General features: G+C 37.0%; 1 protein-coding gene across 2 annotated transcripts in view; it reads right to left on the reverse strand.

The window, feature by feature from the left end:
• Positions 1–26858, reverse strand: part of TAOK3 (TAO kinase 3) — a 182679-nt gene that overhangs the window by 37604 nt on the left and 118217 nt on the right. For both annotated transcript variants that reach the window (XM_004753331.3, XM_004753332.3), the window contains exons 10-13: positions 18752–18845; positions 17645–17726; positions 10618–10785; positions 7860–8066 (exon numbers count right to left, since the gene is read on the reverse strand). In XM_004753331.3, coding sequence (XP_004753388.1) covers positions 7860–8066; positions 10618–10785; positions 17645–17726; positions 18752–18845 — 551 coding nt within the window. The remainder of the gene's footprint in view (positions 1–7859; positions 8067–10617; positions 10786–17644; positions 17727–18751; positions 18846–26858) is intronic.

The following is a 26858-nucleotide window of genomic DNA, read 5'->3' on the forward strand; positions in this document are numbered from 1 at the left end:
ATCTGGGAATAAACAAAGTAGCTCTTTCAAATACCCATATTGTTGAGAACCAGTTTTAAGTAAATCTATGTTAACCAGTAAATTTATAACGTTCTTTCACTGTAAAAAGTTTTTTCAGATTAAAAAGAAAAGAAGCTGTCATAATTTCAGTCAAATCTTTAGCACGAAGAGCTGAGCTTTTATACAATATGCTTGAGTACATAAAGCTTGAATCACAAACTTTACTATTATACACTGAACAGGAAGCTTTACTTCTATTTAAAAGTTTTTCTCTATTTATTAAGTAGCCATTTATTAAGTAGCTATTTATTAAGAATGTGAAATTAAGATTCATAGTGTAGCTGCTTGTTCAGAGTTTCCAGATTCACTTGAAATTATCCCTGGAAACGACTCGTCTGGACACTGTTATACTTTGGGTGTATCTTTATTATACTATCACATACTTACTTGTGTGTCTGTGCAAGAGACCGTGAGCTTTCTGAAAACAGTAAATAAGGTTTAGAAAATCTGTCTCCCTAGCACCCACCTAGTGCTTGATACTTAGTAGGCATTCATTAAATGTTTGTTGAATAAAGAAATTCAAGAAGATTCTGGGAAAATGAAATTTTCTCTTTTATTATTTAAGAGAGTTCAAATTTCTATTTCATAAAAACCTGCTACTCTGTACTCTGAGAAAGTCATAAAGTTGTGACACACAGGTACACCTTTATTTTAGGGGGCAGGAAGAAGATCTAAAAATGGCTTTTATCAGATGATAAGAAGCCTTTTCATAGATTCCCAAACTTTTTATGCTGTGGAGAAGGGAATCAACAAACCCACCACCTCTCTTTTGGTTTTGTTCATTTCAAAATTACTAAATTACTGCATAAGCAGTTGTTGCTATTGAAAGCTGGGGCTAGAGGAGGGGAAAGGATGGACAAGGCGATCTTTACTGGGGAGGGGAGCTACTTGGGAGAAAAAAGGACTGGAATGCAGGGGATAAAGACACTACTATAGACAGGTGGTTTTTATGACTACTCTGTTTGAGAAACATTGTCTTCGTATGTTAATTTACTTTTACTTTGCCAAATTTGAGTTGAAGAGTCAAAGAACCCGCCCCTCTCTTCAACAAAAATAATAGAAAAGGCCACTGAAGCAAGTGAAAATTAAACTAGAACATCCTATCCCCTCAAGGACATCTTTTCTTTTTTTTTTTTCCCTCCCACAAAAATGGTGAAAGCCGTTTTTTTCTTAAAGAAGGAGCTGTGGGGGTGAGGGGGTGGGGTGGAGAACACTGACTAATAGGAAAAAGACCAAATAAAGCTTTAAAAGTTAGGATAGGATGGTTTTTTAAAATAATCTCTAAAAGGGGGCCATGATGACTAAAGTTCATTAGGCATACCTAAAATAACGAATTGATTAACAAACACTTTCATATATTAAAGTCTTATGATCTATATTAATAGAAGGCAGCAGCAGGCAAAGATAACTGACCTTAGACTTAAGCAAAACAAAAGTGTACCTTTTCACTGGCAGATTAAAACATCAGACTTTGGTGGTTGGATCACTATTAGAATCTGTTTGCTGCTACTATATCCACAGCGATTTTAAGGAGTAGAGCAGAGGCTCAGAAGTAAGCTAGGTAGCCGCAAAAAACCTAATCTGGATTAGGAGTTTGCTCTGGAGTCATTTGGGAAAAAAACGAGAATTGAGGCATATGTAGAGTTGTGTCCTATATAAGTTCACCTTCATTTTAGTTCATAAAACATTTATTGAGTGCTTGCTATGTGGCAGGCACTGTGCTGGGTGGTAGGAAAAGAGATGTTCTTGAGGAGCTAACAGTCTAGACATATGATGATATTACTGTTACTGGAAAAAGCAATATGGCAACATTAGCAAGGGGAAAAGTGCTTGAAGTTTATTTTGTCCAAATACACTTTTAGACTTACCAAGTCATTTTTACCCAAAAGGGAGATTAGATTAGGGTCCCTTCAGGGCCTGGGAAAGAACAGAATAGAAGAAAGGACTGGAGAAAAAGAAGTAATCTGAAATTCTGATGGCAAAGGAAAATTTTCAGTATCCCACTTCACAGTTTTGGGGCTTGCTCTGTGATAGAACTGTCCCATTAAAATCAGGGCTTCTTTATTCTGGATGTGGAGCAGTTAATTGCAAGTCACACTCTTACTACTTGCACATGGACTTTAAAAATAAGTTCACTTCCTATATAAGAAGGTAATTGGTTTCATATCTATGGTTTCACTAATTTAGGATAATGTCTGCTTGATTGTACCAATCAAGACGGGGGGACCAAAAAATGCCCCACTCTTATTCTTATATCTTGGTATTTATTAAGCATGTTCTTAGTGTCTGGAGCATAATCATTGAAGAAATGCTATTTAAGTCTTTTAAACCATAAAGACAATACTAAAAATTATTTAACCCTTTTAATCCATATGTTCAATGAACCAAAATAGCATGATGTTTAGCCTCTGGCAATTAATTCATTCCTTGTGTTTTTTTGTTCGTGTTTCCATTCATTCATTCCATAGTTTTTTACTGACTGCCTCTGACTGTTCTAGGTGTTACGATGTAGTGTGGAACAAGGCAGGCATAGTCTCTGCCTTAATGAAATTTACATTCTACAAATGAAATAATAGATAAACAAATTAATATATAATATAATATTAGATGGTAATAAGTATTAAAAAGAAAATAAAATAGGTTAATGAGATAATGGGTAGAACATTGGTTGTAGTATGATAATTTAGTGATAAATAAGATTCTGGTCACAGACCCATGCAAAACTGGTAAATGTTTTATAAAACAATATTGATTGCTTTCTTTCAAATATAAACTTTGTGGTCACAAATTATGATAGACTCAGAAATGCACCACCTAAATCTTTGCCTCTAAGAAGACTTGCTACTAGAATCCTGGCAGTCAGAATGGCTGGAAGTCCATTTTGGGGTGGCCTTGGCTAGAGAGAGCAGCCTGGATCAATTCATACCCTTCCCAGGTTGCTCATATTCAATGACTGGTCTGGCTGAGGGTAACAAGTCCCAGCCCTTCTTACTCAGTTTGGACAAATCTGAAGGGTCATTTTAGCCCCATAGCTCCCTTAGGAGTTGGCTGAAGCTGATGTTAGGTCTGCTATCTCACTTCAGCTTTGCCCTCTACCCGATGCTCCTTCCTTCTCTCTTCCACAGGTGTTGACCCCAAAAGAAACTCCTATGAAACAGACTGCTGCTTGAAACTGTTTCAGCTCTGCTTCCCAGAGAACCCAACATGTGACTTAAATGTTACCTGTACCTACATGTAATACAGTATCTCAGCTATGCCATCTGCATGAAGAAGGAGGGACTGATCAGAAGACTGGCTTTTAGAAAAAATCCCCCCCTTTTTAAGTGAAATCTTAAGTGAAATCCAAACACAAAATGTAAGAGCTAAAAGCCTGCCTTATCCTGGAGGAGGTGTGGATGAGGCTTGTTCCTAAGGCACCTCGCTATAAGACACCTTGAAAGTCACAGCAGAGATCTGCTTCTCTAAAGATTACAGGAACAGAAACACAGAATTTAGGAGCTGGAAGGGATCTCTGAAGCCATACAGAACTCCTAATTTTACAGATGAAGAAACCAAGGCCCAGAGAGCTTTTTGTGACTTGCCTAAAGTAAAATAACACTAACAGTGGCATACAGAACTATAAACTAGTTTCCTCATTCCTATGATCCATTATATAAAATATTCTACCGAGAGCTTAAGATCCTATTTCATTTATGTTCCCAAGTGGAAAACTTTTAGGAAGTCAAGCATACCAACACATATAAAGTTTCTGAATAATTTTTATATTTCTGTTGTGTTTAAAATGATAGATTTATAAGCCCAGGTATAAGATTTAAATGGGTTTCATGAAGAGATATAATTAATATTCAGTTTTCACATCTAACATATTCTATTTTTATTGCCTCCTTATACTTTCCCCCTTTTTTACTGTGGTGAAATATATCTAAATTAATCATCTTAATTATTTTTAAGTATACAGTTCAGGCCTATTAAATAGTCTTCTAATGTTGTGCAATCATCGCCCCCATCCTCCCCGTAATTCTTTCATCTTGTAAAACTGAAACGTGTCCCCATTAAACCACGCTCCATTTCATCCCACCCCCCAGCCTCTGGCAGCCACCATGCTACTTTTTTGTCTCTATGATTTTAGTTACTCTAAATACCTCATAAAAGTGGAATCATACAGCATTTATCTTTTTGTTACTGGTATATTTCACATAGTATAATGTCATGGTTCACCCATGTTGTAGTGTATGTCAGAATTTCTTTACCTTTTTAAGGCTGAATAATATTCCATTGTATGTATACCATATTTTGTTTATCCATTCATCCATCAATGGACATTTGGGTTGCTCCCAAAATTTAGCTATTATAAATAATGCTGTTATGAACACAGTTGTACAAATATTTCCTTGAGACCCTACTTTCAGTTTTGGGGGGCAAATACCCAGAAGTGGAATTGTGGGTCATGTGGTAATTCTATTTTTAATTCTTTGAGGAACTACCTATTGTTTGCCGCAGCAGCTATACCATTTTACATTCCTATCGACAGTGCACAAGGGTTCCAATTTTTCCACATCCTTGCCAACTCTTGTCTAGTCATCCTAATGGGCATAAGGTGGTATCTTATTATAGTTCTCATTTGCATTTCCTTAATTATTAATGCTATTGAGCATCTCCTCATGAGCTTATTGGAGCTTATCTTCTTTGGAGAAATGTCTATTCAAGTCCTTTGCTCATTTTCAATTTGGGTTGGTTGTTTTTTGGTTCTTGAGTTTTAGGAGCTCTCTCTCTATTCTGGATATCAATCCCTTATTAGATATGCAAATATTAGATATGGAAATATGATCTGCAAATATTTTGTCCCATTCTGTGGGTTGCTTTTGGTTAGCCTGCTTGTATTTTCAGTTCACTTAATTCAGCCAGTTTTATTCACAAGTGTTTTTCAATTTTCTTTCATCACATTTCCTCTATATATTTATTTCATAATAAAATAGAAATACATTATATAACTTCAATTCTTCCTGACAACCATTTTGTATGGATCAAATACAACCATCTATTTTAGAATATAAATTAATATCTGTTATTTTTTTTAAAAAAGGATTTATTTTATTTTAGAGAGAGAGAGAGAGAGAGAGAACGTGGGTGGGAAGGGGCAGAGAGAGAGAGAAACTTAAGTGCTGAGTGGGGAGCCTGATGAGGGGGTTCGATGCAGGGTTGGATCTCACACCTTGAGATCATGAGCTGAGGTGAAACCAAGAGTCAGCTGCTTGACCAACTGTGTGACCCAGGTGCTCCACAAATTAACATCTATTCTTAAAAGATGATACCACACAAGAGAAAAAAGTATTGAAAAACCTGTATTACAACAAGACAGGTCTGGCCATCACACACCACAATCAGAATTAAAATTCAAGACTAGAGTTTTCCTTCTCTTTGTTGACTGTGCCTTCTCTTTCTTCTAATTCTGTTCTCATTTGAGGGTTCCTGGAGTAAAAAGATCCAGTGGAATTCCTTTTCTTTTGATCCCTATACCCATGGAACTCCAGAGGTAAAGGAAAGAGCCAGATTTGTCAGCATCCACAATAGCTCCTTCCAAAAAGAGAGTCCAACAAAACTTTCTTTTCTACCTTTCAAATATAGGAACACCTGCCCATGTTTAAAGAAGCCGGTTGCCACTGCTGAACTCCTAGCAGATTTCTGCATCTGTAGAATACAACTCCTTTCCTCAGAAGGCTTCCATGACTTTCTGATAATTTGGTCCTTGTTGTTTTTCTGCACTCGATTCACTCTTCACACTGCTCACCAAGGTCTAACTTCTCTGACCTTTTCCCTCTTCCTTGAACATACAAAGTTCTTTGTCTGGGCCTTTGCACTTGTTTTCTGACTCATCCCCATCCCTCACCCCAGGTTAGTTAACTTCTACTTATCTGTGAAGTTTTAGCTTACACGTTACATCACTGGGTAGGCTTTCCACTACTCCCTGATAGATTAAATCCTCCTTTTACCCAGAGCATACGTTTCAGAATCAAATGGTATAGTTACCTGTACAATTATTTTCTTAATCTCCCCCAAAGATAAATTTCATGAAAGCACTACATGTGTTTTATTTCCTAGATATCCACAAGGCCTGCTATAGTTCCTGGCACATGGTAGAAGTCCTCACCAATTTTTGCTAAATAAATGAGTAAGTTAATCTGTTCAGAAAATAAATGTGTATCCTTCTTCTACTTATGACCAGGGACCAATATATTTTCTTCTGCCCTTCATCCTTACCTGTTCAATTTCCTTTTCATCGCAAGGAAAATGCACCAATTGACGTCTAAGTGAAAAAAAATTCTTAAATATACTCTATCATTTAAATTAGAATGTAATCATTGGCATTTATTAAAATAAGTACATATATACCATACAAGGAAAATGAAAAACAGATTCTTTCATATAATTCTATACTATGGACCACTTACCTAAAGTCACTCAAAACATTTTTGGGACTTCTTCCAAAGAATTATTGGTAATTCTGTATAATACTCATCTTTTTTTTTTAATTTTTAAAAAGATTTTATTTATTTATTTGACAGAGAGAGAGAGATCACAAGTAGACAGAGAAGAAGGCAGAGAGAAAGGGGGAAGCAGGCTCCCTACTGCGCAGAGAGCCTGATGTGGAGCTCGATCCCAGGGTCCTGGGATCATAACCTGAGCCAAAGGCAGAGGCTTAACCCCCTGAGCCACCCAGGCGCCCCTTTTTATTTTTATTTTTTTAAGATTTTATTTATTTATTTGACAGACAGAGATCACAGGTAGGCAGAGGGGCAGGCAGAGAGAGAAGGGGAAGCAGGCTCCCGGCTGAGCAGAGAGCCTGATATGGGGCTCAATCCCAGGACCCTGGGATCATGACTGAGCTGAAGGCAGAAGCTTAACCCACTGAGCTACCCAGGTGCCCCCAGGTGCCCCTTTTAAAAAAAAAATTTTTTTTTAAAAGATATAATACTCATCTTATAGAAAGTGCTCTGCAAGAAACTGTAAGACTTTTTTTTTTTTCATTTTTTCATGAAGTACTTCAACTTATGAACCATGATAGGCCTGTATGAAAGGAGGATTTTTTTTTTTTTTTTGTAAGATGTACTTATTTGAGAGATGGGGGGTGGCGGGAGCAGGGAAAAGGAGAGAGTCTTAAGCAGGCTCTGCACTGAGCACAGAGCTGGATGCAGGGCTCGATCCCATGACGATGAGATCAGGACCTGAGCTAAAACTGTTGTTCGACTCTTAACCAACTGTGCCACCCAAGCGCCCCAGAAGGATCTTTAATTGGAAAACCAAAGTAAAAATAAAACACAGAACCATTCCTTCAAAAGTCAGAATATTTAAGCTGACAGAGCTAGTTTTAGAATTAGAAATAAATCTAAGAGCAACAGAAAAGAGTAGAAACTGCTTCTTATACATTAAGAAACATACCTCTGAGAGCATGCTTCTCCATGGGTTATATTCAGGAAGCTGTTAAGATTACAGTATTAAAGTTATGGTTTAGAGAGGATTTTATCAATTTTTTTGACTTGGAGATTTACAGATTTATTTATTTTTATTTTTATTTACTGATAATGGTAGAGCACCAGGAAAGGAAGATGAAGAAACAAGCCGAGCTACAGCTTTACGTAGTCTTTTGTTATCTTTTTACACAAGAGAACTATCAAGTGCTAGGTTTAGTCCCATACTGCAGTTGTAGAAAGTCACCACTGAAAAGTCTGGATGCCAAGTAGCCTGATCTGGCTTCACTACAATGATAAAGCCTAGAGCTGCGAAGGATACCGGGAACCTACCTTCTTGGGCACAACAGAGGAACTGGAATTTACGGTGCTTTCGTCATCGTGCATCATAACAGGTTCAGAGCTGTTCTCATCCATGACCTCTGGCATGCTGTTCACACTGCTGCTCTGGCTGCCTGTGCTCACAGACATGCTTGGGATGGAATGGTTGCTGCCCAGGCTGTCCATTTCCCTGATCAGGCTGGTTCCATGTTCGCTGTCCTATAAAAATGGGGCATGGGGGTTAAAAAAGATGACTGGAGGTAAAGTGCCAATCCATTGACTGAGCTATTAAGCACACTCAATTCTGCAGTGCCAAGTTGCTTTTCTGCCAAATCTGCAAAGATAAACTTTTTATGTAGTGACTCTACTACTCCCCCACCATTTTCAGACATCTCAAATTCACTTCCCTGCCTTCCTCAGGGGCCATTCTGGACATGGGTCATAAGGCTCCAAATGCTGCTATCCTAGGGCTTTCCCCCATCATATGCAACTATTATATTATTGTATTGCTATTCGTAAGCAGAAATCGGGCCAGGTTTGTAAGAGACTTTCAGGAACATTAAGGTGCTAGAGAAAGATTGTAGGCAACTGAACAGGTAACATCTGGGATATTTACAAATAGGGCAGCAGTCGTTTGAAACTGAAATAGAGTTAAAAGAGTTTTCAGAGATTTGACAAGGAATATGTTCCTTTGCAAATCATTATTGAGTAACTTCATGTCTAAGCAGGGATATTAATTCTACTGTCCTGGACAGGTAATTAAATTCTGCCTCCCTCAAGCAATTCTATCATGCTTACCTCTGTAATCTTATTAAATATATCTGTTAAATAATACTGGTATTCATCACTGCTAGTCCAAAGACTACTATCTGAGAAGTGGTAAAATAATCAGAATATGTCATTTACCCATCACAGTGGGATATCTTTTGATTTAAGATTAAATAATTTAATTAAGGCAACTTAGTTTAGAAAATCCTATTTTCCAAGAACCATACTGTATTGTATATAACTTTAATGAATTGTTACTTAGCCATGGCACTCTAAGGAATCACTGGCATAGGTAATATGGGTAATTTAAAATGGTAGATAATAAATTATATTTTTAACAGATTTATTTTCCCAATTAAAAGGGATCATTTGTATATGTGCAATCAAGAGATTTATAGTCCAGTTCAGTTTTCTGAATTTCATTTTTATAATTATTGATAATTTTTTCTTTTATATAAAAAGGTAAAATAAAATGCATTGTTCATTCCTTTCCTCTTTTCTATCTAGTTTTAGAGGAAGAGGAGTCCTTTCTTTTGTTCAAGGCTCTATATTCCTGCTCCTATCCCATGCACTTCCTGAGATCCTACCTAACTACATCTGTCTCGTCTAATTTCAATGCTTCTGGCCCGGCTTCTTCCACTTTGTCTATAAATATGAAGAGACCTGACCCATACTTACAGACCTCTCTTCATACTGCCCTTTGTCCCTTTTTCCTTCTCAGCCAAATTTATGAATCTTAAAATAACCAGCTTTCACTGTCTCTACTTTCTCACTTCCCATTTATTCGACAAACCTACAGTTATCTATTATTCATCCTAACTACTCCTGTAAAGCTACTTTTACGAAGGTCATCAAGAACGCCCTGCTTGTAAAACTCAGTTAAATTTTTTTTTTTTTTTTTTTTTTTTTTATAGTCCTTGTCTAACTTGACCTCTCTGGGGCATCTGCTAATACTGGCTGCTCCGTCCTTGAAGTTGCAGACTGTTGAACATCTGTGATGTTTCTTAGGGTCCCTCATATGGCGTGGCCCTCTTCCCATTCTGCATTCAACTCCGGATTCATTACCATTTTAATTCTCTTGACCCCCAGCCAACTATTCTTTACCCAGACTTCTTTCTTATGTTCTGGGTTTGAATTTTCCAGCCAACTGCCAGACATTACCATTCAGGTGTCCCAACTATCATTACCCTTGCTTCGACCAATTCTTCTTAAGTTATTTGAATGAGGAGACAGAAAGTCACTTCTCCTTTGAAAACTCCTTCTGTATACTGTCAGCAGCATATGATGCCATTAAACTCAACAGGCATCAAACTGAAATCATTCTACACCTACTATTTCTCCTTGATTCTTTTTCTCCATTCTTGGTATTGACGTACCCTAGTCACCTTTTACGAAGGTGACTAAAATGTTCAGAGTCACCTTAAACTCCTCCTCACCTGTCACTGTGACTTTCCATGAGAAACACTGTATTATCAAATCTACCTCTACAGTGTTTCTCAAAAGTGTTCTCAAAAGTGTTCCTTTCCTCCCCATCCCCAATGACAGTGTCCTTATTACTTTTTGCCTGGACTATTACATAGAATGTGACACATTCCAGTCTGTCGTAATTCATTCTAGGCTCTATATTCCTACTCCTACATATTCTGTTGCCAGGATAATCTTCTGAAGGCACAGCATCTTCCTGGGCCTAAAATGTCCTATACCTGTCTCTCAGAAACCACCACATTATGTCCTGCATACAAACTTCACTAATCCCCCCCAGCAGGCTTATTTTCTCCCCTCTATGGAGCCCTGCCTGGTGACACACCTCAAAAGCATTTTTCATATTTTGTCTTATATAAGAGTTATTTTATGAATGTTTCTTTTGCAACTCTGCATGTTTCTTGAGGCCCAAAGCATCAATTACATTTTTATCGCCAAAAGTGGTTTTCATAGTGCCCAGTCCAGAACTTTCCCATGTAGTAAGCACTCCATCAGTGCCTACCAAATAAACCGAACCTACCTCTTCATCCTCCTGTGACTCATTCAAGGGTCCATTTCGTGTCTCTTGGAAAAGGATTTTTTTCATTTTTCGGTACTGTAGGTTATCTAATTCACGGACAGCATCTTTTGTCCTCTGTATGAGGTCAATTAGGACACGGAGTGGCCGGTCTCGTCGAACAAAATCATGCTGATAGAGGGGGGAGAAAAAAACAAAAACTGAAAATGTGAGAACAGATTTTGGGGGGCAAGATTTACATTTATAAAAGCAATCACATAAAATAGGCCTATTGATTTTGCAGAAATAATAAGCTGTGACTCATTTCATATAGCCTCTCATTTTGTATAAATCTTATAAAGAGGTAACTATGATCTTCTCTTCTTCCTCAAGCCCCATTTTGTGGACTTCATCCTAGAGTTTACTTGAGAACTCTTGAGATTTACTTTAATGTATAAGTTAATAATGACTAGTAGCTTAGAGTCTTGTAACTTTCAAATCTCAAGGATTTGAATATATATAATACATAGATATATAATAAGTAGAAGCAATGCAGAGTTATAGATATTATTGTTTTATGTGTATATATAAAACAATATATATATTGTTATTGTTATAATCTGCCTCAATCTTCCTATCCACTCTGTTGAAATAGACTTGTATATATTTTGTTTTCTTGTGGTCATACCCAGTGTATGCTTGAAAATATGGCAGCCATTCAATTTATTTACAAGTTATAATTCTGGCAATTTCATTTTGCCTCTACAGAGCTGTACAACCAGAAATAAGGGAAAAGGGCCTTTGAAGAGTGAAAGTAACTGCCCCAAAGTCCATAAACTTTTCCTCGTATAAAAGGCCTTCACTTTTTTTTTTTTAAGATTTTATTTATTTATTTGACAGAGATCACAAGTAGGCATAGAGAGGCATGCAGAGAGAGAGAGAGAGAGAGAGAGAGAGGAGGAAGCAGGCTCCCTGCTAAGCAGAGAGCCGGATGCGGGGCTTGATCTCAGGACCCTGTGATCATGACCTGAGCCGAAGGCAGAGGCTTTAACCCACTGAGCCTGAGCCACCCAGGTGCTCTAAGGCCTTCACTTTCAATATTATCAGTGATCTTTACACATATTCTGGTTTCATAGTTTCTTAGCCTGTATCAGTTTAGAAAGAGGGAATAAAAGTGGGAGAATAGAGGATGGAGAACTATAGAACTAGAGTTACTTGTTGTAAAAAGAACTGTCCTTTGAAACTTCTTAGGCACCTTGACACTCAGTCCATGACTAACACACCTATCAACCAACCACATAAAAATGAACAAAGGTTTGTGGGCTGTTTTGCAAAGAGGAAAATGCTTCTCATGTTGTCCTTTTATACACCAGGAGTTGATGAAACACTATTGCTTCTGAGCCATCAAGAAATGAAATTATGTTCATCATGCTTTCTTTAAGAAGGCAGAGAAGTAGATCATGTATTTTGACAAGATTATGCGGAGAATGATCAAAAGTGGGAGGAGGAAGTTTTGTTTTTTAAAGGAGAATTTTGTTATGTGGAAAATTCACTTACATGAAATTATAATTTGAAGATATTGGGAAAATGGGATATGATGTGGTAGGCCTTGGATGATGGAATGGATTTCATTTCTTCCTAAGTTAGACAGCTATAAAAGAGGAGTAGGGCCACTGTGAGGACACGTACTTGTCTTGTGGTTCTTCACTCTGACTTTGCTGTCAGGGGAATTGTGGCTTTTGCTCCTGCTTTTATAAAATATCTCTTCCTCTGCAGAGTCCTTTCTGAAAATGAAACACTATTCCCGGAAGTGAGTGCAGCCTGCATATTTCCAGATGAGCCCGAAAGGGAGAAAGTAAATTATTTTGCTCCTCTGGTACTTGTGATTATATAAGAGCAAACCAGTTTTCAGAGAACTTCAAGCTATAACTTAGGATCAGTGAATTTTAGAGCAGGAACAGCTCTTAGAAATTCTTTTATTTTCAAGGTATGGAAATTCAGGCACGGAGAGATTAAGTGATTTACACAGCCAAACAGTGGAAGAGTTACCTGTAACCCACATTGCCCATTTGGTGTTTGTTGTTGGTGGTCTACCACCACTGTTGTCTAAGACAAAGATCTGATTGTGTCACTCATTGTGACAGACACTGGTGTCCCATTTATCCCCCATTCCAACCTCTTTTCCTTGCCTTCATCTATTTGAAGTACTAGAAAGTAAAAAGGGTTGAACTCCAGCCTCTTTTGGAGTTACAGATAACAGTATGACTGAGTTTTGGTGAACAAGATACAAAGGGAGAAGCCCCTGAGGAAAGTTTTGTTTTCTAAAGTAAAAAGGCAAAGCACCTGACGAGATAAATAAATAAAATCTTAAATCTTCCTGCTTTTTCCCTCTTGGGATAAAGACTTGAGTCCTGGAGATGCAGCAGCCATTTTGTGACCAAGAAGATAAAAGCCACATACTGAAGATAATAAAGTAGGCAGACAGAAGGAGCTTGGATCCATGGTGATATTGTTGAGCTGTTTATTGTTCTGCACTGCTTATATTAATATCTCCTTTCTCAGTGCTCCGGGTTTCTTATTGTACAAGATAATTAAACCTTTACCTGTTCAAGCCTTTTAAAACTGATAAACTCAACATTGTAAACACATGCCTGCATGATGAAGTCTGGCCTTTTACAGCCAGGCTCATGCTTGTATTTCTAGGTTCGAATCTAGTCACTCCTAGTCCGTTTTCCCATCCAATGCATATAGTACTTTCTAGATAGTTCTTAAATCATGCGATGTGTTTCACACCTACATGCCTTTGCTTATGTTCTTTCTGCCTGCAATCCCATCTCTTCCCTGTTCTCCAAAGCCCATTTTTCTCGAAACCCCTACAACTAATAGGTTCCCAGATCCTTTGAAAATAATGGTTTTATTGTTCTTGAGATATATTTCCTTGAAACATGTAAATGATAAAGAAAATACATAAAAGTAAATCATCCCAAGTTCCACCATCCAGAAATAAGTATTATTAAATAGAAGAACATCATTTCGGACATTCTCTCTCAGGACAATGGATATCTAGAAATAATTTTAATGAAAATATTACATATGCTAATTTTAAGAAAGTCTTTTAAATTAAGGTATACTTAAATGTAGCAGAATTAGATGACAAAGAGGTAAACTTTAACTTTAGTTATAATTTCTTTGCCAAGAGTTACCACATCTTAAAATATCCTCTAAAGTTAACCAAAGAGAAAAAGAAAAAAGATGACAGAGATTGGAGTTACTTTTTTTTAAAGCTATGCCTTTCGACTTAAGGATTATTATTGACTATCTACTCTAAAAAATAGGAAAATTAGTATACTTATCTTTCTTTCCTACTCCTAGATTGTTCTAGTTACATTAGTATTTTTATATTGTCAATATTTATAGCACTTACATTCTGCTCTTTAACCATATCAATGATTTTACCTTGACTCTATATTTAAATGGATTCGAAGTGAAGGTGACATTTTAAAATGTCAGGAAGAAAATGTGAAAAAAAGATGAATTACCTAAAAATATTTGGGAACAAGATAGCCAACTGGGAGGGAAAAAGTTGACTTCTTTGTAACAAATTTTTGCATGACCTCTCTAAAGAAGCCCAGCATAAAGAACATAAAAAGAGAAATAGGGAACAAATACTTGCAAGATCTACTACAAAGTAATAAGGGAAAAAAAAAAAAAAAACAAAACCCTAACAACCAGACAAATGGGCGAAGATCACAAAGAGTTTAAAAAAGGGAAACCAGTAAGCTTTTAACTTACGAAAGACACTCAACTTAACTCATAACAAGAAATACAGATTAAAACTGTAAGTTCTCCACTGATCTGAGAGCCAAGTTCAAAAAGTATTGGTTCTCATACTTGGTTAGTGGGACTATAAATTGGTGCAATGTTTCTGGAGGATGATTTTGTATGTGTTTAAATTTAAAATCTATATTCCCTGTGGTTAGCAATTTCACTTGCAGGATTTTAATCTTTAGATATCCATATACAGGTATAAAATGACACATATACAGAAACTCACTGCAGTCATTTCTAACAGCAAAAGACTGCAAACACCATAAAGAAGTTGGTTAAAACAAGTACCGTCATTCTGAAAATATTATGGATCCACTTATAAGAATGAGGTAGCTCTACATGCAGAAACATAAAACAATAGGCCTAACATACTATTAAGGAAAACAAGCAAACAGATAATCAAGGTAGAATAGTGTTTATAGTTTGCTTCTATTGGTGCACAGATAAATCACAATATTTACTTCCATATACACAGAACATTTCTAGAAAAACATGCACAAAATTGGTAACAGTGGTTGCTAACTCTACAGAGGGTCCTAGAATAGGAAGGAGATTTACTTTACATACTGTTCTTTTGAAATTTGTACTACCTATTCAACATGAAGAATGTAGTCTCTTTAATCAAGCAAAAGAAATATATAAAAATTTGGGTGTCAATTTAAATTTGGTGTTTGACGCCAGTCCTTTTAACAGTTTCTTCAGTTCCTAATTCATTCTTTCTTCCTTCCCTCTCTCTCTCTTTTTCTTTCTTGTTTTATCACTAGATTGACTGGATTCTGCTATTGAGCAATTTTTTAAAAAGCTGTTAGAAAAAAAAAATCGACTAAATCTGTGAGGCTTAAAAATGTCAGCTGCCTGTATAGCTAAAGAGCACCTTAGTTAGGTCAAAAATCCATGCCAAAATACCTTTTTTTCCCCCCAGCCTATTTGTATGAATCTTTCTTTATCCCTGGAGTTCAGGAACTTCATCAGGTTATAGAAGATCAGTTCCATGGTGTCTGTCTTCAGGGCTCTGCTTAAAAATCATCTTCCTAGAAAGGCCTTCCCTAACTCCTCATCTAAAACACCAGCTCCTGGGGCACCTGGATGGCTCTTTTGGGAGAATGTGCAACTCTTGATATCAGGATTGTGATTTTGAGCCCCACACTGTGGGTAGAGTTTAGTTAAAAAGAAAAAAAAAAAAAAAGGAATGATAGGTCCTATCACTTTTCATCCCTGTCCCTGTTTTATTTTTCTGCAGAGAAAATTATTTATTACGGAGGCCCCTGGTGGCTCAGTAGGTGAAGGGGATGATCAGGGGATGATCCTAGGGTCCTGGGATGATGCCCGGGCTCCCTGCTCAGCAGGGAGCCTGCTTCTCCCTCTCCTTCTGTCGCTTCCCCTGCTTGTGATCTCTCGCTCTCTGTCAAATAAATAAATAAAATCTTAAAAAAAAAAAAAAAGAATTTACTATGAACTGATATCATATATTTACTTGTGTGTTTAGTGCTTGGAACAGTGCTTGGCATGTAATAGATCATCAGTAAATAACTGCTGAGTAAATAAATTGTGGGCTCATGTCATTTGGCTCCCCAAATCAAATTAAGACTAACTCAAGTCAAATAAAGGTCCAAACATTTATTTCCAATGAAGTTTTCTTCAGGTATATCCTTAAATTATCTTCTGCTATATGTGTTTCACTTTCTTCTTTGGAAGTAACAGGCTGCTGTATATTAGATTTCCTGTCTTCCACATGTGTCATCTTAATTATGATCACCTTTACAATTTTTCCTCTTGCATTTAACTTTGCTTTATTTCCTTACAACTTTCTGTCACTGGACACATCCTACGTGGGTTGGTTCATTATATCAGTTCGTTGTTTATGATTTTGTGTTTTAATTTTTCTCTTCCATTTCTTTTCTTACCTCTGCCAGCTTGTTTTTTTATACCCTTCAGGTGTCTGGGTCCTAAAATTCATCTTTGGATCTTATATTATCTTCTTTGAGGTGCTTTTCCCCCTTAATTTTAATATAGCCCCAAATTATCTCTTTCCCTTTATGGTAGTGCTTTCTACCCCATCCCCCAATTAAAAAACTTTTTCACCTACTTCAAAGTAATAAAGATATTACTTTATCTTGGGTTATCTGGTGCTTTGTTCTGGTTGTCATTTTTCCTTACAGAAATCTGGAGCTGTCATGGAGGCATGTAGAGTAGAGTTCATGTCTAGAACACACGATGGCCCTACACCAAAGGGAACTATACAGAGTCCTTTGCCTTGTTGCTTCAGCCACCATATTCCTGTGAGCTGCTATTTACAAGAAGAAAAAACTTAATTTTCCGTGGAAAAACTCTCTGGCTTCAGACCTACCTCTTCAGGAATACTTAAAGCCAGAGAACAGAATAATGTTTACAAAGTCCTCAGAAAAAGAAAATGTAAACCAAGAATTTATGATCTAGACAAGGTGCTCTTCAATTATAAAGGCAGCTGACAGTCTTTAGCTTTCAAATTTAGTCAATATAATATTTCTGAGCTTTTCTTAAAACCAACCAACAAAAAGAGTTAAAAAAATATATATATGTATACAGAAAGAGGTTAAATAAATCTGGAGTAGTTTATGCCAAATAAAAGACATTTATATTGTAAAAGTCTCCACACACTTGACTGATATTAATGGAACCTACATATGAAGTTTATAGTAAAATGTTACATGAAGAGATGCCCCAAAATGCGATGTTCAAGTCAAATGAATGGAGTTAATGTGACACTCCTGTCACCGACATGTATGATGTAATGTGATGTAAGAGTACGCTTTGTGTACTTATTGTACATCTTCACCGCTTGATGGTTTGGCAACAACCTAACTGAAAATCCCCGAGTTGGCATGTGAACCACTGGCAGACTGTCCTGGAAGCACTGTATTGAAGTTGGTGCAGATATTAGTCATAGGAACATCACAATGGTGACCAGAGCAAAGAGAAATACTTGTCATAGGCAGAAAGAGGGAGGGGGGGAAAAAAGAGAAGATGGAAAATATGGAGGAAAAAACTGTCCACATGGAATATATAGCACCATCCGCTGTGATAATCTTGCTATTTCTATGCCGAGCTATTATCTCTGGGTAAATGACAAGGCAGCACGTTCTAATCCAGTTTGTCATGATGAGCTGCCACAGGAATGATGTACTCTACTCCGCTACAACATGCCTTTAAATCCCCCTCCTCAAATATAAATTTGAAAAATTACCCTTAATAGCTCCGCTGACGTTGGCCTTTCCTGAGGTATTTTCTGCAAGCAGTAATCAACAAATCTCCGAAAGGAGTCTGTCCTGTATGTGCAAATACATGGAAAGAAAATAAAATCAGGGTCTGTGGAATACACTGAGTACTTAGAACACTCTCATTCAAGGGAAAGATTTACATTTTAAGAGATCTTTAATAAAATATACAAAATATTAGGAGAAGTGGACCATTTTCAAGTTTATGGTATCTAAAAATTAATTATCTGGATAATGAATGTGGAGAGTTTCAAGTTAGTCAACACATAAACACACCTTAACATATAAGCAAGGTCAAATCATAATTTCTGTCAAAAAATGAAAAGTATTATATTTATATATATAATAATTTTACATATATTTTTCTTTCCAAGATGACAACTCTGGTAAGTCTCAAGCCTATGTTCTTCACGGCTGGTTGGTAACTTCTCCATCACCTACCATCAATAACCAGGTAGTAAAATTTGAAGCATAAGGGAAGGGATTTAGGAATATGGTTTCTGGATGAAAAACGTCCTTCTCTTGGGAGGAGGAAAGAAGTTGTCCACTCTTGTTTAAAACTTCCCTTATTCTATAACTCTTCTGGCCCAAACAGCTATCAAAATGTTATAATTTTCTGTAGGGAATGATACAATTCTGAATACACAGTGTATATTCTGTGTCAACATACTTAAATATAATATAATAAAAGATATGACAACTGGAAAAATAATGGCATCAGAGAAGGTACTTCATCTCTGCCAAGAAGTGGTAAGAGCTGAGATGATCAATACAAGACTGTCAGGATTTAAGAGTTGAGACTTATTAGGAAGACAGCAAGGCATGTTCCTTGTAGAATTTCAGTTCCTACACACACATTAAGAACATAGTACAAGTGACACTGAGGGTAGAAAATAAGTAAAAATGTGTGTGTGTGCATAGCCAATTCACATCTATAAAACACCACTGTCAGTTACTATCACATACGGTGAAGGAATGTATGGTTTCTAGGTCAGATATTTAAAATGTGATTCAGTGAAAGTGCCAAGTACATGTGGTGATTCCCTTAGAGATTTAAAATGAGAGCAGAGTCTTACCATTCATTAGACTGTAGCGTTGGGGAGTCGTTCTGGGCAATGTGGTATAAGGCACTCATTGCATTCATGTTGAAAAGGGGGGGCTTCCGTTCCGCTGAAGGACAAGAAACACAATAAAGCAGTTCTTTAAAGAAATCAGGCAGACAGAGAAATAAGGCTCTGTGAGCAAAGCTTTGCTGCTAAAGCAATGGCTCATTACTGTCATCAAGCCACATACTCCACTTATTTTAATCCGAGGTCAGCCCAGGATAGCCTTTCAGAAGCAGCTGCTCATCATCCTAATGTATACTGGCAAAGTCCCTAACAGACCCATTTCAGAAGATTCAAAAGAAAAATTTATTTTTTTCTCACCTATCTTCAGATGCTGGTCTTTGCTTGTGTTCCTATAATAGGTATGAACATCTTTGTGTGTATGTGTTTTAATGTAAACATATGTATTCACTGAAAAAGTCCATAAGGCACAGAAAAATAGAATGAGAAAAATTATTATAGAATGGAACATCTTCAACATGACTAACATAGCAAGGAAGATAACATAATTCAATTCAATAAACACTGTCTGAAGTCTCATCCAGGCCAAATAAATGGTACAGGTGATGGCAGAGGGAAAAGGGGAGGAAGCGGGGGTGGCGGTAAATCACAATCAAGTTTGGTCCAGCCTTAAGAGAAACTCAGTGAAATTAGGTATTTCTTAATGGATTTATTCTATCTCAGCCCATCCTGATCTTTTTTTTGGAATTTCTGTAGCTCTATTTTAGTATACTGCTTATTTGGCATGTACTCTCCAATTGCACTTACATAAACATAAAATCTTTTCTCTCAAAAGAAATCATTAGCTCTATGAGTAAGATCTTACAACCCTAGTACTCTTCTTATGCTTTTATTCCTCAAGCAATATATAATAAAGTGTTATTCACATATTAAGTGCTTGATTTGTTGACCAAAGGAAAAAAAAAAAATCAAGGCTCTAGTTCTGAGTGCAGTTAGTTTTAGATTATTTACTAATTATTATGCCCTAGAAGAAAAATCACTATCTCATCCTACCATGCTTATCTTAATGGATTCTTTACAGAGGCCCACCTTGTAATTCATAATCTAATTCTCAGGCTGTATCAAACATCTTGGTTTTCAAGCACTTTTACAATGGTGAATTTGGCTTACTCTATGAAGTAACACAAAAGACATTTTGACTCTCAGAAGGATGAACCTATGAAAAGCCAGGGTGAGAAAACAAAACAAAAACTGTCCAAAACTTGGAATGAACAATTTTAAAAGTAGTGAACTTTAAGTCACTGGCAGTACCCCGGCAGGAGACGACTATGGTTATTCATGCATGATACTCTGGAGGGGCCTCTTACAGTCTTGTCTAAATGTTCTCTGATACTTTTAAAATGCACAGTATACCATTCTATAAATATTTTTTATTAGCCTCTCAGAAGAATACTATATACTCATGACATAGCTACCAGTATTACAGGGGCATGGACTATGGACTGTTCACAAGTGGAAATTTTTAGAGTTGTAGTATGGACAAATGGATTTATATCTGTTTCAAATGTAGAGGAGTTCAGGTTTAGGTTCAGGTTTATTTATTTATTTATTTATTTATTTATCTATCTTTTTCAGGAGGTACACAGTGGAGAGTTTCTAGAGCTTGGCCTTCTGACAACTCCAAGTATTTGAAGTCACATGGAAGGAGGAACTCACCATGTCACCATCGATGGTTTACCATCATTCTTAGAACAGAGTCCTTAAACACATAGCCTATCTGTCTTTATTAACATGACCCTGGAGACCTTTGTTATTTCATTCTGAGAAGCAATGCTTCCCCACTCTTCTCAAGTCATCTTTTGCTTCACTGAGAGAAGCAACTTCAGTGCCTTTCACACATAACTGCTTCCATTGTCCAGACTCCCCTTCCATGTTCATTCCCTAAGCTTTATCTGGTTAATTTTTGCCAACCTTTCAGGTTTCATCTTAAATATAATTGCATTTTTACATTCATTTCATAAATACTTATTTAATGTTTATTATATGCTTACAAGCACTTCCTTAGGGAAGCCTTCTCTGACTTCTCAGACTAGGTCCTATTAGATTTTGTCACTGCAAATTATGTTTTTCCTTTCTACTACCTATACATATGGTGATTCCCTTAGTTAATTATTTGAGGAGTGACTAAGTCTTGGGGCTCTCATCAGATTCTATGTGATGGCTTCATTTCCTGCCAGAAGGAGAGGAACCCTCTCACTTATAGGCAAAAGGTATAAAACTCAAGCTGCTCAGAAGAACACTGAATTGTACTAGACAAACAGTCAGGAAGGGGGACTAAAGAAAAAAAGAGAATACAAATTTGGAAAAAGGATGAAGGAACAAAAAGCAACAGCAAGACCCCATTCAGTAGTGACAAGAAGGGCAGTAGCTTGGACTTGAAGCAGGAATGGTGACACTCTAAGGAGCAAATGCTGCTGTGAAGACGATGACAACCAGCCACAAGACGGTAGAGGAGCTGCAGTAGAGAAGCAGGTGACTGAAGGTGTTTTAAATGCCACACGGCTCTATGGTCTGAGGAGCATTTGCTAAATACTAGTTTCAGATGGCCTCAGCCACATAAATCCTCTGAGCTATGGTGGCGGCACTCCTTGCTAAGCCAGCATACCATAGAGCGAGGACTGGGAAACTATGGTCTGCGGCCAAATTCACCTAGAAGTCTGTTTTTGTAAGGTTTTATTGAATTACAGCCACGTTTATTATTAACACTATCTATGGCAGTTTTCATGCTATAACAGCAGAACTGAGTAGTTATGACAGAGAATATATGGCCTGCAAAGCCCAAAACACTTATTATCTGGTCCTTCACAGAAAGTTTGTCAACCCTTACTGTAGAATACAGTGGTCTGCATACAGTCTTCCACAGGAGCAGCAAAAATAGGAACTAGGAGTTCTTTTGAGGCCACCTTGCAATATGTAATTCAGATTTTCTCAAAAGAAATGAAAAGGGTGGGAGCATAAAAAACTGAATTAACTAAAAGGAAAAAAATAATGATTTCTATTTAAAGACAATGACCAAGTTTTTGTGGCAAACGATTTCTTATGAACGAATGCGGTTGAAAACCATAATAATTATCGGTAACAGTAATCAGTACCATGTACTGAATTCCTACCGCAGGTCAGGCACTCAACCAGGTGCTACCTGTCATTCAGGATTCTGAGACTAGCTCAGCAAGGAGAGTCCTATTCTAAGCATTATTTCCCAGCTAAAGAAACTGAGATTCAGTTAGCCTAAAATAAGGAAACTAAGTCACATGGTAAGTGGCTAAATCGGGATTTCAACCCATCTTGTAAGAATCCAAGAAATGGGTTCTTTTCACTAGGTCTCAGTGCCTTTTCAACAATCCTTTGCATTTTATGATAGACTGTACTGCTATTTTTGAAAAAAGAGCCGAGGGGGCGGTGACTGGCTGGCTTGGTCAGTAGAGCATGTGACTCTTGATCTTGAGGTGGTGAGTTCAAGCCCCAAGTTGGGTGTGGAGATTACTAAAAAAATAAATAAGCTTAAATCGATAAACTTTAAAAAAACCATCAGCAGCTTTAAGAAGAGTAAATATGCCTGCCTGTCCCCAACAACCATCACACATTCATTTATTATCAACAATGAGTGGCTAATATGGGATATGAAAACCCTAGGCAAAAAACCCTACATGACAACATTTATGTTTTTATGTGTTTGTGTTATTTTTCCCCACCGGAGAGTTTATTTCTGAGCACAATAAATTCCCTGACAATGCTAATGGACCATTTGCCAGCTTCTATCATGACCTTTGCAGGTGAACCAAGTGTCTTTCGGTTAAACAAATGAATACCATATTAACTTCTCTTGAAATAATCTTGAAAAGTAAAATATTTGCTGACTGGACAATTTCAGTGTCCAAAGATTTCAGAGGGTTGATGCATTTAACTAGTTCTTCAGTGGAAAATTAATTTAGCAAAAAATAATTTGTGGAACAGGCTTTACCACTTAGGAACTATAGAGCTTGATCCAGGAAAGAACGATAGTGCCAGTAACATTATCATCTTCTTCCTCTCGATGTTACCTCAGCAATTTAAATTACAGATTACGGAGCCTTTAAAAAAATACACAGTATTGTAGAAGAAATGTCGTAAGGAAAGGGGACAACACTATCCACAACTTTCAAGGTAATTTCAACATTAAAAGTAGAATTTAAAGTATATCAAATATATAGAAAACTTAGAGAAATCATTGCTTAGGGTTTTATAGGCAGCCAGTTACTCTTTTTTCATGTGAAAAACTGCTCTTCTTTAATATGTTCATTTACAAGACTAATGCTACAGAGATAGAGATAAAGAGAAAAGCGGTCAAAAAGATACTTGTATGGTCTTTTGCATTAGCAATACAATGCATTTTGAATAATTCTTGATAAGTTAAATGTCTTTGGTAACAAATTTACTCAATGAATATTAACTGAGCACGTACTTCCATCTTTCTATGAATCTAAGATGCCAGTGACTATAAAATGTACTACTATTAAGATGCACCACAATTTTATGTGTAACTTGGAGAAAATGCTGCCAATTATAAAATGCTGTTGCATTATTCAACCTCCCCATTGAAAGAGATGTTAAAATGTAAATTAAAATTTTGGATGAAATATGATACATATCAGGACAATGTTGTTAATGTTTGTTTATTGAGTACATTTATTGAGTATACTATGTGGGGATTATAATAATAAGAACTTTAAATCTATATTTTCATGTAATCCAGACAATCCAGTAAGGTAGGGTAGAGGTTCTTCTTCTCTCTCTCTTTTTTAAAGATTTTACTTACTTACCTGCGATAAAGACAGAGATAGCGAGAGTGAGAGAGAAAGAAAAAGAGAGAGAGCACAAGCACAAGCCAGGGGTGGGGTGGGGGCATGGACAGAGGGAGAGGGAGAAGCAGGCCCCCAGCTGAGCAGGGAGCTAGATGAATCCCAGGACCCTGGGATCATGACCTGAGCCAAAGGCAGAGGCTTAACTGACTGAGCCACCCAGACACCCCCAGGGTAGGGGTTCTTATTATGTAAATTTCACAGAGGGGTCAAATAATTTGATGGAAGTCACACAACTAAGAGGGCGCCTGGGTGGCTCAGTGGGTTAAGCCCCTGCCTTCGGCTCAGGTCATGATCTCAGGGTCCTGGGATCGAGTCCTGCATCGGGCTCTCTGCTCAGCGGGGAGCCTGCTTCCTCCTCTCTCTCTCTCTCTCTCTGCCTACTTGTAATCTCTCTCTGTCAAATAAATAAATAAATAAATCTTAAAAAAAAAAAAAAAAAGAAATGGCAGAGCTAGAATTAGAACTTAAGCCTGTCTGACCACACAGTCTATGTTTGTAAGCATAATTCAATAGTATCATCTGTCAATTTGCAGGAATAGCCATTGTGGAGGGTAAGGTAATTCAGGAGATGGATACTTTGTTTTTTAATTCAGTAAATCATTGAAGGCAATCTAAGGCTGATGCAGAGACTGTATTTTCATACATACTTTAATTCATTTTTATAAAAAATAAAATAAGAAATTAAGCATATTCCAGAGCCTCTCTCAAGAGAGGAAGTTCTAAAAGTATTTCCTGGGATAAGTACCTCTTTCACCCAGTGTGAAATGCTGTTTGAAACTTCAGTGATTACTACATCCATACAGTACAAAAAGTGATGTGATGTTATATTTAATCATCATAAAAAGGTACTTGTCTGCTCTATTTAAGAAGGTTGGAAAGGGCAGAATCCACGTTAGAAAGATTATGGTAAGAAAAAACTTGTTAAAACAATGGGTGGACACTGATGAACTGTAAAGTTCAACTTAGGTAGTAAATCCTCTTAAATTTTTGTAACAGATGAGTTGCTGCTATGGCATCAGTTTATAATTTTGGTTCATTTTAGAATATAAATGGCAAAAATAGGAATAATCCTATATACAAATGCAATTAGCTGTTACTGAGCCTTTGTTCTGTGCTAGGCATATGTTAAACACTTTACATATGTTATCTTATTGAAGTGACAATATTCAGAGTATATGTATTGTTATTTTTACTTAGGTGAGAAAACTAAGGCTCAAGGAAGTTGAGAAAGTCGTCCAAAATCACATTCAGGATGAACATGTTATACAACTTCAAAAGGTATCACTCACATGCTAGACTACATGGGTGCCCTGCTGGTATAAGTGCAGCCATTTGGGGTGCATAAACAAAGGCCAGCTAATGTTGGTAAAGCCAAAATTCAAATCCAGGGTGTCTAATTTTAAAATTTATTCCAAATTGCTAACTCTATGCTAGGCAAAGGGCAGGTTTTTTGTTTTCACTGCAGGAATGTACATTTATTTGTTTTAAAAAGTCTTTTTGTGTTTTTTTTTCCTTCAAACGAAAGTTAAATTCTTCGGGGTGCCTGGGTGGCTCAGTTGGTTAAGCATCTGACTCTTGGTTTCAGCTGGGGTCACGATCTCAGGGCTGTGGGATCGAGCCCCAAATGGGCTCCATGCTGGGTGCGGTGTCTGTTGGAAAGCCTGTCTCTCTCCCTCTCCCAATAAAATTTATTTAAAAATTAAAATTCTTAAATATTTCATACATAAAAATTTGTACATTATGATACTTTTCATTTAATCAGTATTTTCTCTTTTTTTCAGAACTTCTTTCTTCCAAAAAAAATAATATAGTAGATATAACTTTATCCTTCTTCCTCTCTCCAGAGAATGTTCTGTTTTGAAATTATATCTTTTACATCCATGTTCTTATGTTTTAAAAAATATTTATGTATATACTAATATATATCCTAACACATACACAAACAATATAAAGAAGTGTTTATAAAACTTTCATAATTAGTATCATACTGTACGTATAACTTTTGCAAATTTCTTTGTTCATTAAATATTCAATGTTAGATTTTTTAAAATTTAAGTTTAAATTTATTGTTAAATTAGTTAACATACAGTACAATATTCGTTCTGAAGCAGAATTCAGTGATTCATCACTCACATACAACACCCAGTGCTCATCACAAAAAGTGCGCTCCTTAAACCTCTTCATCCATCTATCCCATCCCCCGCTGCACCTTATGTAAACCACAAGAGACTCTTCTCTCACAAAATAAACTTCTGGGGGGTTGGGGGTAGGGATAGGGTGGCTGGGTGATGGACATTGGGGAGGGTATATGCTATGGTGAGTGCTTTAATTGTGCAAGCCTGATGAATCACAGACCTGTACCCCTGGGGCAAATAATACATTACATGTTAATAAAAATAATTGTTTAAAAAAAGAGTCTCTTATGGTTTATTTCCTTCCCTCTTTCTGTACACCCCCTTCCCATATGTTCATCCGTTTTCTTTCTTAAATTCCACATAATTTTTTTTTAAAGATTTTATTTATTCATTTGACAGAGGGAGAGAGATCACAAGTAGGCAGGGAGGCAGGCAGAGAGAGAGGAGGAAGCAGGGTCCCTGCTGAGCAGACAGCCCGATGCGGGGCTCGATCCCAGGACCCTGGGACCACGTCCCGAGCCGAAGGCAGAGGCTTTAACCCACTGAGCCACCCAGGCGCCCCAAATTCCACATGATTGAGATCATATGGTATTTGTCTTTCTCTGACTTATTTCACTTAGCATTAATATACTCTAGCTCCAACCTCATCGTTGCAAATGGCAAGATTTCCTTCTTTTTGATGGCTGAGTAACATTTTATTGTATCTATACCACATCTTCTTTATCCATTCATTTAGTCAATGGACTGCTGGGCTCTCTCTATAATTTGGTTACTGTTGATAATGCTGCTATAAACACTGAGGTGTATGTACCCCTTCAAATCTGTATGTTCATATCCTTTGGGTAAATACCTACTACTGCGATTGCTGTGTAGTTAGTTCTAATATTCATGTTATTCATAGGGTAGTTAGTTCTACTTTTAACTTTTTGAGGCACCTCCATACTGTACTCCAGAGTGCCTGTACCAGTTTGTATTCCCACAAACAATGCAAGAGCGTTCCCCTTATCCACAGCTTCACCAATACCTGTTGTTTCTTGTGTTAATTTTAGTCATTCTGACAGGTGTAAGGTGGCGTCTTAT

This window comes from Mustela putorius, unplaced genomic scaffold, assembly GCF_011764305.1.
Source record: "Mustela putorius furo isolate JIRA1106 unplaced genomic scaffold, ASM1176430v1.1 tig00537248_pilon_pilon_pilon, whole genome shotgun sequence".
NCBI lineage: Eukaryota > Metazoa > Chordata > Mammalia > Carnivora > Mustelidae > Mustela > Mustela putorius.